Source organism: Hemiscyllium ocellatum, chromosome 24, assembly GCF_020745735.1.
Source record: "Hemiscyllium ocellatum isolate sHemOce1 chromosome 24, sHemOce1.pat.X.cur, whole genome shotgun sequence".
In the NCBI taxonomy this organism is placed as follows: Eukaryota; Metazoa; Chordata; class Chondrichthyes; order Orectolobiformes; family Hemiscylliidae; genus Hemiscyllium; species Hemiscyllium ocellatum.
The window spans coordinates 45,677,076-45,690,253 of record NC_083424.1 but is presented as its reverse complement, the minus strand read 5'-3'; the positions used below and the strand labels follow the sequence as shown (position 1 = coordinate 45,690,253).

The window sequence follows — 13,178 nt, the reverse complement described above, 5'->3', positions numbered from 1 at the left end:
TTCAAGTCAGGAAGATGAGTGGCTTGGAGGGGAACTTGAAGATGATGGTGTTCCATGTATCCCATGTTCCCACTTCGCCCAAAGAGGTCAATTCTGAATTTCCACAGGAGTTTTCTGATTCCTGCTGTAACCTTGGTGTGAAATCAGGAGAACTCCTAGAGAAATGGCACAAGCAGTTGAAAATAGCTGTTTGAATAAGCCATTAAACTGAGATTCCGCTTATGCAAGTGGAGAGAAAAAAATCCCTTTGCACTCTTCAGAGAGGAGCAGGAGAGTTGTCCGGGTGTCTCAGCCAATCTTTCTTCCCAAACCAAGACCACCTGAGCAGTACAAATGCTTATTCACTGAGTTGTTGTTTGCAAGCTGCCTTGTGTGCCAACTGGTTACTGATTTTGTCCCTTCTAGATTAATAGCATCTTTGATATGGTCAAAGTTCTAAGATCTATCATAATGTTGATTGGACTTCCAAAGTAACTCATTAATTGTGAATTGTTTTGACAGCCTTCAAGAACACTGAAGGTTAAGTGCAGGGAGCACCAAATGTTGCATATGTTTTCTTCTAAGTGTAAAAAAGTAAAACATAGAGGAGACAATGGCCTACTGGTATCCTGGAGATCAGGGTTTTAATCTCACGATGATTGATGATGGAATTTGAATTCAGTAAAAAGCTGAAGTCATATGACACCAGGTTTATTTGAAATCACAAGCTTTCTGAGCGCTGCTCCTTCATCAGGTGAAGTCTCCAGCACTCTGAAAACTTGTGATTTCAAATAAACCTGTTTAGTTATGACTATAACCTTGTGTTGATTGACTTCTGACTTTGTCCTTTGCAGTGCAACACAGCACCTCCACATCATAATAAAAATCTGGAATTAACGGTCTAATGATGATCATGAATCCATTGTTAATTGTCAGGAACAAAAACTATCTGGTTCACTGATGTCCTTGAGGGAAGGAAACTGCCATCCTTACCTGGTCTGTGACTCTAGACCCACAGCAATGACTGTGGGACTTAACAACCGTCTGGCCAATTAGGGATGGGTAATGAATGCTGGCCTAGCCAGCTATGCCTGCATCCCATGAAGTAATAAATTAAAAGAAACAATTATCGGTCATTCAAGGTACAAGAGAGTTTGGTAAGGTTGGATGGTGTTTATGTTAATGCTAACCGTCTGACAAAGTAGTTACGGCATTTGAGAGCACAAATTAAACATGGGATGATGTAATTGCAGTCACTGAGACATGGTTGAGAGAGGGCAGGACTGGCAGCTCAATATTCTGGGGTGTAAGGTCATCAAGAGAGATTAGGAAGGAGGTAAAAGACGAGGGGATGTCACAGTATCGAACAATTACAGTGGTAAGGAGGGATGACACAGGCTCCTCACATAATGATATAGGTAGAATTTAGAAAACAAAAAAGAAGCAATCATATTGCTGGGAGTGTACTGTACACCAGGCAAAAGTGAGGACTGCAGATGCTGGAAACCATGGTTTAGATCAGAGTGGTGCTGGAAAAGCACAGCAGGTCAGGCAGCATCCGAGGAGCAGGAGAATTGACGTTTCGGCAAAAGCTCTGCCTGACCTGCTGTGCGTTTCCAGCACCACTCTGATCTAAACCACCCTGTACTGTACCCCCTAATTGTCTGAGAGAAATAGAAGTGCAGATTTGTAGACAAATTTCAGAGAAGTGTGACAATAATAGAGTAGTGATGCTGGGGGATTTCAACCTCCCTTACATTAATTGGGGTAGTCATTGTGTAAAAATGTTAAAGGAAGTGGAAGTCTTGAAGTATATCCATGAGACCTTCTGAAGCCAACATGTAGAATGCCCTCTAAGAGAGGCAGTAGTCTTCGAGTTAAGTAACAAAGCTGGGCAAGTGGTCGAAGAATCAAAAGGGGAGCATTTTGCAAACAGTGATCATAACTCTGTTAGATTCGACTTTGTTGTGGAAAAGCACACGAAGGGGCTGGAAATCAAACTGGGAGAAGGCCAATTTTAATAAACTCAGATATGATTTAATCAGAGTGGATTGGGAGCAGAGACCATTTAAGGACTATTCTGGTAATTTGTATTTGGAGCCAGAGAATGTAGGTAGAGTTCTAAATAAATACTTTGTCTCTCTTGCTAGTGAACAAGGTGGGTATAGAAATCAGGGAGAAGGACTATGATAGAATTAAAGAAATTAGCATAGACAGAGAAGAGGTTCTGAGTGATCTGGTCGGCTTAAAAGTAGATAAATCTCCAGGGTCAGACCACAGCTAAAATATTCTGCGCAGTTCTGGAATCCACATTATAGAAGAATGTAATTGCATTGGAGAGCTTACAGAGGCTGGCATGGTGGCTCAGTATTTAGCACAGCTGCCTCAAAGCACCAGGGACCTGGGTTTGATTCCAGCCCTAGGTGACTGTTGTAGAGTTTGTGTGGGTTTCCTCCAGGTGCTCTGGTTTCTTTCTACAGACCAAAGAAGGGCAGGTTAGGTGTATTGGCCATGCTACATTGCCCCAAGGTGTCCAAGGATGTGCAGGCTAGGTGGGTTAGCTGTGGAAAATACAGGGTCAGAGCATTGGGAATGCTGTTTGGAAGATTGGTTGGACCCATTGGGCCAAATGGCCTCTTTCCACACTGTAAGGCTTATGTGATTCCGAGATATATCAGAAAGTAACTTGGACTGGAGACTTTTCAGTTATAAAGATAGATTGGGGTTGTAATGCTTGGAATGGAGGAGACTGAGAGGAATAATGGCGAAGATGTATAAAATTATGAGTGGCACACATGGGGTAGACAGGAAGGAACTTTTCCCCTTGATGGAGTGATCAGTGAGCCGGGGGCATAGATTTATGGTGACAGGCAGAGGTTTAGAGGAGATGTGAGGGGAAAAATGTTTTAGCCAGTGGGTGGTGGAAATCTGCAACTCCCTGCCTGTAAGGGTAGTGGAGGCAGAAACCCTTATAACATGCTAGAAATATTTAGTTGTGGACATGGGATGCCAAGACATACAAGACTGTGGGCCAAATGATGGAAAATTGGTTTAGAATAGTTCAGTGACTGTTTTTGACCAGCGCAGACTCAATGGGTCAAAGGGCTTTCTCTGTGCTATAGATCTCTTTCATTTTAAGCAAATATAAAACTATTAATGAAGAATGAAGATGACAAAATTTGTGTGAGTAGCGAAGCCATTTGGTTCCTTTAATGAAACGTTAAGATTTTGCAGTAACACTAGCTCTGAAAGAATACTGTGTAAAGTTCACTTACTTAACTCTCATATTAACTGATCTCTTATGATCTCTCATTGAAATGTAAGTATTTGTTTTCAATGATTTACACATACATTAGAATGGGTGATAAAATATTGTGAAGCGTCTAGTTTCTCAAGATGCTTTACTGTCGAAGGGTTTACTCTTTGACCATGGATTCCCAGTGGCTTATGTAGAGTTCGGCAAGCGTTCATCAAACAATTAACATCAACTGTAAAAGTCTCTCAGCCTGGCCTTCTAAATGTAATCAGAAAAATTGCACTTTGCACATTATTGCTGTATTCTACCTCCTTTGCTCCTTGAATTTGAATTTTACTCCTTACTCTCTTCTGCTTTCATGCAGCCATATCCCTCTGTATTTTACTGTACAATAACAGAGAATGGCTAGAATCCTCAAGTGTCACATTCCCAGTGTCCCTCCTTTTGCCAAGTTAACATTTATTGTCCAGTGATGCTTCTTCAGAACTGATTACCACAACCACCCCATTATAAGCCTCAAGGGGTCCCTATTATCAGCTATTGATTCACCCAGGCTGACCTTTAACCTTCCCTTTGTCTATCTGACTGTTGTTCTCTCTCTCTCTCCAGCCCCTTCAGCAGACATGCCAACCTTTTCCCAGCTACAGTCAGTTCTGAAGAAGGATCATTGGACCCAAAATGTTAACTTTGCTGTCTCTCTCTCTCTCTCTCTCTCTCCCACAGATGCTGCCAGTCCTACTGAGTTTCTCCAAAAATTTCTGTTTTTGTTTCTGATATCCAGCATCTGCGGTTCTTTAGTTTTTTTTCCCTTTTGTCAATACAGACAAGATGGGTGGTACCCCTCACAAAGCCCTGATAATATCCCATCCCCTACCCTCATATTAAGTGATCTCCACGACCTCTCCACCCAACACTCGCTGCCCCACTTCCATATAGGGACCAGTAGTACAGATTGCAATTGTATCATTGGTACATGCAAAATGTCATCTCCATAATCGCTCAGTTTTAAATAATTGAAAATGCTGAAGTGAACCTTGATGTTTTGTGTTTGTTTTCAGGTTTCCTATTTCTGGATGCCCTACCTGACAATGACCTGTTTGTTTGCATTTATCCTAAGCTTTGGCCTGGGACCAGGTGGGTATATTCACAATGAAGAGCAAGTCAACAAAGGTTCACAAACAGAGTTCCACAATTCTAATTACACCTTTTGACTCCAAGGCAGCAAAGTGAGCAATTTCTTATTCTGAACCCACTCACCTTTCATATCTGGCACCTAAATGAAGCACTGTTGCCTTGGACTGGACCATGTTGGGCATGCTGCAATCTCTTTGAGACCCCTGGTTGTTTGTAGAGAGCCTCTTGTGTGAGGGTTCCTCACCACAGCTCATGGTGTAAGGACATCTGGTAGGTTTGCAACCACAAGTTTACAACAGGATTACAACCTGTTTCCCAGACAGGTTCTAGACTTAGTCTCGTGTGGAAGGAGGAAAGCCAGCTGACAGTCTAATGAGAAAAGGCTCTTGTGTTAACAAGTTGTAGTTTATTGCACAATAGCAACTATCTACAATTTACCTTGCTACAATGGCTGTATATAGTCCATAGATAGTTGTTACTAGGACTGAGGAAGGCTTGGATGTTAAGTCTGGATCCTTCAAGATCCAAAGCTGATTTCCCACTTGATATCATCATGTTGAGCAGTGTTAATGTACCCATCAGCATTATCCCTTTCAGACATTACACTACATCACTGTATCTCCAAATAACTCTAAAATCATCTTTAAATTTTACTTGAGTTTTGCTGAATATAGACCCATTTTGCTGAAGCTTTTCATCTTATACTAATCAGGACATTTGCAAGAATTTTAGAGTAAAGATGAACAACATTTTATACTGTAAGAAAAGAGCATGCTGACTGATTGGCAAATGAAAGCTGGTAGAGGGTATTGTCATGGAGAATGTGGCAGCTAAGATTACTTTTAAATCAACTTACTTGGAAATGTGGATGCACCAATGGAGCAGATGTGACTCAAATCCGGACCTTCTATCCCAGAGGTAGGGATATTGCCACTGTCCTACAATAATCTCTGCTGCTGCACCAGTTAGGTGATAACTTACAGTTAACTGCCATCTGGGTTGAAATTTAAACTAGCCAAAACGAATCTAATTAGTTGATGCATTTATCTGGGAAATGAACCAGAGAATGACTGTTTCCTGTTTTGAGTGAGACAGTCACAGCATTCTTTTTGTTTACAAATAACAGGAGTCTGTGATTTCATAAGCACAAGCATTCCACATTGCGAGCCTGACTAACAATCTTAAATTGGTTGTCAGTGAAATTCCCAACACACTCTAGATTATTTAGTAAATGGTGTTTGATGGTGGAATTGTCAAATATTGGACGCTGTTTTGAGTTTTGCTACCCCAGGCTGGTTGGGTATTCGGTGCTAGCCAATTATGAGCAACAGCAGCATCTCGTTGGTGTTGAACAATAGTGTTCAAAGAAACCTCCACCTATCATACACAAGAATAATCTGGTGCTACCTTTCAGCACCATGTAATGCTAGGCATTTAGGCTGTACGTCCTGAGGACTCTCAGTTTAGCAGCGCCATTGGTAGAATTGCTGCTACAATGGTTGGAGGAAGATCAAGTGAAGTCACAGTTTTCATTTACCAGGCCAAGCACACAGACAGGGTGTATGTGTATGTTGGGGAGGGTGGAGCTTTATACGATGTAACGACAGTGCTGTTAGATTGGGGATGGTGGAAATAAGGCTCTCCATGGGTCATGCAGCAGACATACCCGACCTGGAATCCCGTGCCAAAGTTTGAGTTGTGAAAGTTACCAAGGACAAAGTTAGAAGGACCCGAGGAGTCTTGAGTAGGGTCATTGTTGGACATGTTTATCAAATAATAAAAGCTGAATATATACACACACAATATTAGAATATAAATCAGAGGTGGTTGGGACTCTGACAGACTCCTTGTTGATGGTTGGAACAAGATTTACATTTGTACCCTGATCCAGGAAGTTGATGGTGTTAATCCAGATTTTATGTGTACTGCCTGGTTCCCAAGCTGCATCAACGCAGCACAAATAGATGATGGAGAAATGTTTCCCTAAGTCTCCCATGAATGAGCATCACCAAGTCTGTACCTTGTCGAAGGTGGACATTCTCACTGTAGACAGCAGCAGACTGACAGAGAGTTCACACGTTGATGCTCTTTAACTAAACAGGGAGTATCCATGGACTAATGACAGTTGCCCCCAACCACTGCAGTCACTCTGCATAATCCAGTTAGTGTGGAATAATTTTAATTCTTGTAATAATGTTTGATCCAGGGGGTGTGACCAACACCGTGACAGGGGAACTGTTCACACAATCCACACGTCCTGCAGCGTACATGATCAGCAGCTCTGTAAACTGGATCAGCTTCTTCCTTATCAGTATCGTATTCCCTAGTATTGTGGTAAGTACCTTCAGTAAGTTTGGGAAACCCAATAAACTGTTCTGCAACAGAAACCAATTAGACTTCCCACAATAGCGGGAGATGGTTGTTGGGGGGTGGGGAAGGTGGGGGGTGGGGTGGAGGTGGTGAGGGGTGAAGTGTGGCAGGATGGGGCAGTGGGTGAGTACATTTGGAATGGTGGGGATAATTGGAACAGAGGGTCCCAGCTGGAGTAGTGTCAGGGATTGATTGGGGATCATGAGGGGATGGAGAGGGAGTTGAAATGGAAGAGGTGGACACAAGTACGTTGAATAGCTGGGCAGGATTCTCTCACCCTTCCCCTGTGTTCCTTGAATACGCTAACTTTATTTGACACGTCTGCTCACTGTTGTGTGGGTTTGCTTGGCAGGAGGGTCTGCAGCAGTTTTGCTTCCTCATCTTCCTGGCTGAGTGCCTCCTGGGGACACTGTTCATATACATCACCTTACCCGAAACTAAAAACAAGTCCTTTCTGGATATTGAGATGGAATTTCGAGCTCGGAATTTCAAGAACAAAAACACAGAGAGTCCCAACAGAGTCATGATGCTGTCACTTTCCCCAAAACTTTAATTCGCATCCAAAAAACCAGCCAGTCTGTTGCACTGTGATGGACACCATGGAAATGCACCATTGTCCTGGGTGAAATCATTCAGCCTGACTGCAGAAGAGAGGAATTGATGATACTTCATTTTAAGAGAATTTAACCCACCTTACCACCTCCTGGGGAACTGAGCTGAGCAGTTTTGTGGACCAGATTTTGATTTGAATTTTTACTGCAATTACAATCAGCACAGATTTTCAGCACTTCATCAGACGCTGATTACTAAATGATTTAAAACTGAAGTGGAGGTGAGTTGGTAAAAAAAATGTCTGAACGTTATTAAATTTGCTATAGTCTTAATAGAACTTAAAACACGTCTACCCAGAACTTCGGTCTAAACATGTAACGAACAGATAAAATAAAAGTTAATCAAAAATCTAATCCTGGTATCTGGTTTGCACAACAGCGTGGTTACAGGGAGGCTGATGGCTTGGTGTTATTATCATCAGACAATTAATCCAGAAAATTATTTAATGCTCTGGGTTTGAATCACACCATGGCAAGATGGTGACATTTGAATTCTTTAAAAATAAATCTGGAATTAAGCATCTAATGACCGTGGAAGCGCTGTCAATTGTTGTGGGGACGTGGGTGGGGAAACATCTGTTTGACTAATGTTATTCAGGAAAGGAAGTCTGGCTTCCACACTTAGTCTCGTCTACATGGGACTCCGACCTGCGACAATTAGTTGACTCTCAACTGCTCTCTGAGATGGCCTAACAAGCCACCTGTTTCAATCACAACAAAGCTGCTCACCATCTTGGAACTCAACAGTTGGACATGTATCACTTTTCCTTCGTTATCATTGGGTCAGAATCTTGGAATTCCCTTCCCTACTGTGTCAACTTACAGCTGATGGACTGCAGAGGTTCAAGAAGGTAGCTCACCATCATCTTCTCAGGGCGAAAGTGAGGACTGCAGATGCTGCAGTCGAGAGTGTGGTGCTGGAAAAGCACAGCAGGTGAGGGAGCATTCGAAGTGCAGGAGAATCGATGTTTCGGGCAAAAGCCCTTCAGATGATCCTATCATCTTCTCAAGGGCAACCATGGATAGGCAATAAATGCTGACCCAGCTAGCGATGCCCACGTCCCATGAGAGAATGAAGAAAACACATGGGCATGAAGAATCTCAACTCTGAACTGCATTGAGCTGGTGCATATGCCCTGGCTCCACTTGGTTATAAATTGGCTATGTTTAATAGCACATCATCAAACTCTGGAATTGATCCGATTGAGTTGGTCCACAGATAAGTGATTAAATGCTTTCAAATCTAACACTGCAGAGTCATTTTAAAAAATTCTTTCACTGCATATGGAAATTGCCGGTTAGATCAGCATTAATAAGTCATTAGGAATGAGCAATCAGAAGGTGAGATTTAGATTTTATTGTCACATGTACTCGAGTACAGTGAAAAGTGTACAAAGTCACCATTCTGGGGCGCCATTTTAATACACAAAAAAACAAGATTAGAAACAAAAGCAGCATAAAAGAAAAGGAAACATTGAGATCCCACCTCTGCCTCTGCTAAAAGTTCTCACTGCTGTCAGTCTGCCAACACTCAGGTGCCCAGAGTCTCTGCACGCCACCACAACTGGATCTTCACCCCTATCATCCAGTGGCTCTCTCTCGCCATGACCTGGGTGAGCTGTCCTCTGCAGTCCATGGAGCAATGGAGAGTGTTGGAAGAGATGGCAATAAAGGCACCCACAGTGATGTTAGGGTTAATGGATCCATGATACTGATTCAGTGACACTGATAGAACAGCAGTATCATTCCAAGTCAGGCTGGTCATCATGTGGGGCTTGGAAGCATCTTGCAACAGATATTCCCCTGCACCTACTGCCCTTATCCTTTGAGATGGGAGAAATCACAGGTTTGGAAAGTGCTGTGGACTGATCCTTGGTAAGTTCTGGCAGTGTATTTTGTAGTTCTGCATCTGTGCATCAGTGGTGATTGGAGTGAATACTGAAGGTGGTGGACAGGGTGCTTTGTTCTGAATGGCATCATGCTTTTTGAGTGTTGGAGCTGCACTCACCCAGGTAAGTGGGAAATATTCCATCACAGTCCTTGGCTTGTTAGGCTGTGGGGAGTCAGCAGCAGAGTTACTTCCACAAATTTGGGTTGTAGCCACAGTATATATATGTATGGGCCAAGACAGTTTCTGGTCAATGATAATTCTCAGTTTATTAGTGGAGGTTCAACAATGGTAATGGCATTGAAGATGGCTAGACTGTCTCTCGTCTGGAAGTGTGTATTGTTTGGGATTTGTAAGGCTCTAATGTGACTTGCCACTTATCAGCCAAACCTGGCTATTGTCTAGGTCTTACTGCATTTGGACATGGACCAATTCAGATTCTGAGGAGTTGCAAATGGTACTGAATAATGTGCAATTATCCCCACTTCTGGCCTTATGATGGAGGGAAGGGCTTTGAAGAAGCGGCTGAAGATGGTTGGGCCAAGGACACTGCCCTGAGATATGGTTTTATCTGAAACTGGATTATTATGTATTATTGCAAAAAAGTATGAATTATTGTAACACTGGTTAATGTACAGTAAGATCATACAACACAACAAGCCATTTGGCTCATCAGGCCCATACAGAAAAACTATCCCATTTGTCCCCCTCCCCAGCATGTTGCCGATAGCTTTGCAATAATTTCCCTACTCAAATATTTATCCAATTTCTTTTCAAAGGTTATAGAATCTACTTTTACTTCACAGGCAATTGATTCCAGGTCATTGTCACGTGTTTATGTTTTTATTTCTCATGTCCTGTCTGATTCTTTTGTCAATTATGTTATGTTTGTACTTCTGTCATTAGTCTATCACTGAAAACAATTTCTCTTATTATTTATTAAAGGTGTTCACAATTTTAAATACCTCAGTCAAATCTCCCTTTACTGTCTCGTCAAAGGAATACCACGAGTTTCTCTGGTATGTCCCTGTAGCTGGAATCTCTGATTCCACACTGTCTCTTCGGCAGTGTCTCTCAGGTGCAGAAGTGTGTGGTCTAAAATTGGCCACAATGTTCCAATTGAGGCCTAACCCAGTATTTATAAAGATTTAATAGAGCTCCTTTGCTTTTATACTGAAAGGGCTAGGTTTTATGAACTCTCAGCAGCATATTTGAAGGCAGGGTTTGCTTGTAAAATATAATGTTGGCCACTGTTCTCTGGGATTCCACATCACAGTAAGTAGCAAAGGTACCACATAGCCTTTGAGGCTCTGCAATGGCTAATGAATGGCCACCGAATAGCATCATTGCACTTCTGCCAATGCAGGAACAAAATGCATCATAGAATCCTTACTGTGTGGAAACAGGCCATTTGACCCTACAAGTCCACACTGACCCTCCGGAGAGTAACCCAGATCCATTCCTCTACTACTTTACATTAACCCCAAACTAACACACCTAAGCTACACATCCCTGAACACTATGGGCAATTAGCATGGCCAATTCACCTAACCTGCACATCTTTGGATTGTAGAAGGAAACCGGAGCACCCAGAGTAAACTCACGCAGAGAGAGGGAGAATGTGCAAACACCACACAGATAGTCACCCAAGGCTGGAACCGAACCAGGGTCCCTTGTGCTGTGAGGCACCAGTGTTATCCACTGAGCCAGTGTGCCGCCCTCAATGAGCAGTCTGGTGGGTTGCTGTTGGGAGCAAGAAGATGGTACCACTGTTTTGTGATCTGCTGTGTCCATCAGAGGCATCCCTGACTTGCGCCCACCTCCCTTACAGAATGTAGCATTCCCCAACTGTACCACTATTCCAGCCCCAGTCTCTAAGTCTCATGCTCAACCCCTTTAGCACAGTCTGCCAGGCTGGCCCTTCTTAATCCACACCACTTGCCTGAGGTACAGGATCCATGACACTTGTTTCTCAGGGAGCCTGAGCCGTGGCTGCAGCTCAGTGCCCCAGCATTGGCAATAATCTAGTAGCTCAGCAATACCCCAGTACGCCTGCTCCCTGACGTGGGTAAATGTTCCACTCTGAGCTAGTCAAAGCTGATTCTAGTCTCGCAGTACTGTGAGATAACTAGCTGCTGAATCCACATCAGAATGAGCCTAGGAGACGTTTTGAGGGGAAACTCCATTTCAAATCCAGCTCTAGACCTTTATCTTTAAGGCCAAGGATCCCACAGGCTCTTTCACAGATTTCTTACTAGGTCCTGCACCTTTCTATATATAGATCACCATGTCTATCGGTTCTTACTCTCCAGTTACAACCAGACCAATGAACTGTTGTTGCCTTTTCTCATTCCTCCTGTTGAATGTATTTACAGGGTTTGGGTGACTCTCCTGTTCAGGTACCTCCTGTGTTCGAAACTGACACCTCCTTGCTTCCTTCCCCTCCTCCTCCTCCTCTCCTCCCTCTCCCCCACCACCAAACCATTTTCTGCAATGCATCCTCTCTGCCTCTAGGAGAAAGTGAGGACTGCAGGTGCTGGAGATCAGAGTTGAGAGTGTGGTGCTGGAAAAGCACAACAGATCAGGCAGCATCCAAGGAGCAGGAAAATTGATGTTTCAGGCATAAACCTTTCATCAGGAATGAGGCTTGTGAGAGATAAATGGGAGGGGGGTGGGGCTGAGGGAAAATAGCTGAGAATGCAATAGATAGATGAAGGTGGGGGAGAATGTGGTAGGTCGGAGAGGAAGGTGGACCAGATAGATGGGAAGGACAATGGACCGGTCAAGAGGGCAGTGCTGAGTTGGAAGGTTGGGACTGGGATAATTTGGGGTAGGCGAAAGGGGGAAACTGGTGAAATCCACATTAGTCCTGTGGGGTTGCAGTGTGCCAAGATGGAAGATGAGATGTTGGGTGGTTAGGGTTTTGGGATGGAGGAGGCCCAGGACTTGCATGTGCTTGGTGATGTGGGAGGGGGAGTGAAAGTGTTCATCCACAGAGCAGTGGGGTTGGCCTCTGCCCACACACACACACATACACGTGAACAAAGACACATATAAGCGTGTGCACACACACATATAAGCACACACATGCAAAAGCACATGAACAAAGACACACATAATCGCATGCGCACAAAAGTTAATGTTGATCTCGCACTTTGTGCACCTTCTCTGCAGCTATAACATTGTATTCCTCGCTCTGTTCTACTACCTTAATGCACTCTGTATGGTATGATCTGCCTGTACTGCTCACAAAACAAAACTTTTCACTGTACCTAGTTTCATGTGACAATAATAAATCAAGTCAAAATGTCTATACACACATATACACACATATACACACACACTTAAACATCATCTTCTCAGTCCTCATTGCTGGCTGCTTCACCAGGCCATGCTGCAGTCCTAGCAGTTGCCACCACTCCCTCCCTCTGTACTGCCTTCTCTCTTAACCATGCTGGAAAGGAGATGGGGGAGTGGGGGTTAACTCTAATGGGGAAGGAGTGAGCACTACTGCAGACAGGGCATTTTATGAAGCCCAGGTCCTAAACGCAAAGGTCACATAATCCTCTGAGTCTGCAGAATTCTGCCAGGAACTCTATTCACGTGGTGCAGCTCCCCAACACCCACTGGTAACATCCCAGCAGTAGTTGGAACAGACTCTTAATTCACCCCAAATTTAACATTGAGGGGCCTTTCTCTCTCTCTCTCTCTCTCTCTCTCTCAAATACTGCTTGAATCTTCTCCCCCACTGTGTGCCTCTCTCCCAATTGCCCTGATTCTAGTTTGCCTGATCTTTCAGGAGAGAGGGCAGTGATCAGAATGTATCTCATTTCCTCAACCCTACCTTCCTCAGGATTGAGCTGGACAACAGATCAGAAGAGCTATGTGAAGCTAAAATACTGGAAATCTGAAATAAAAACAAAGTGCTGCAGAAACTCAG

General features: G+C 43.5%; 1 protein-coding gene across 1 annotated transcript in view; it reads left to right on the top strand.

Annotated features, from left to right (window-relative positions):
• Positions 1-7,744, top strand: part of slc2a11b (solute carrier family 2 member 11b) — a 54,938-nt gene extending 47,194 nt beyond the window's left edge. Inside the window, exons 10-12 of the mRNA XM_060844165.1 lie at positions 4,294-4,369; positions 6,576-6,703; positions 7,092-7,744. Of these exons, the coding sequence (XP_060700148.1) occupies positions 4,294-4,369; positions 6,576-6,703; positions 7,092-7,292 (405 nt within the window). The 3' untranslated portion in view covers positions 7,293-7,744. The remainder of the gene's footprint in view (positions 1-4,293; positions 4,370-6,575; positions 6,704-7,091) is intronic.
• The last annotated feature ends 5,434 nt before the right edge of the window (positions 7,745-13,178 follow it).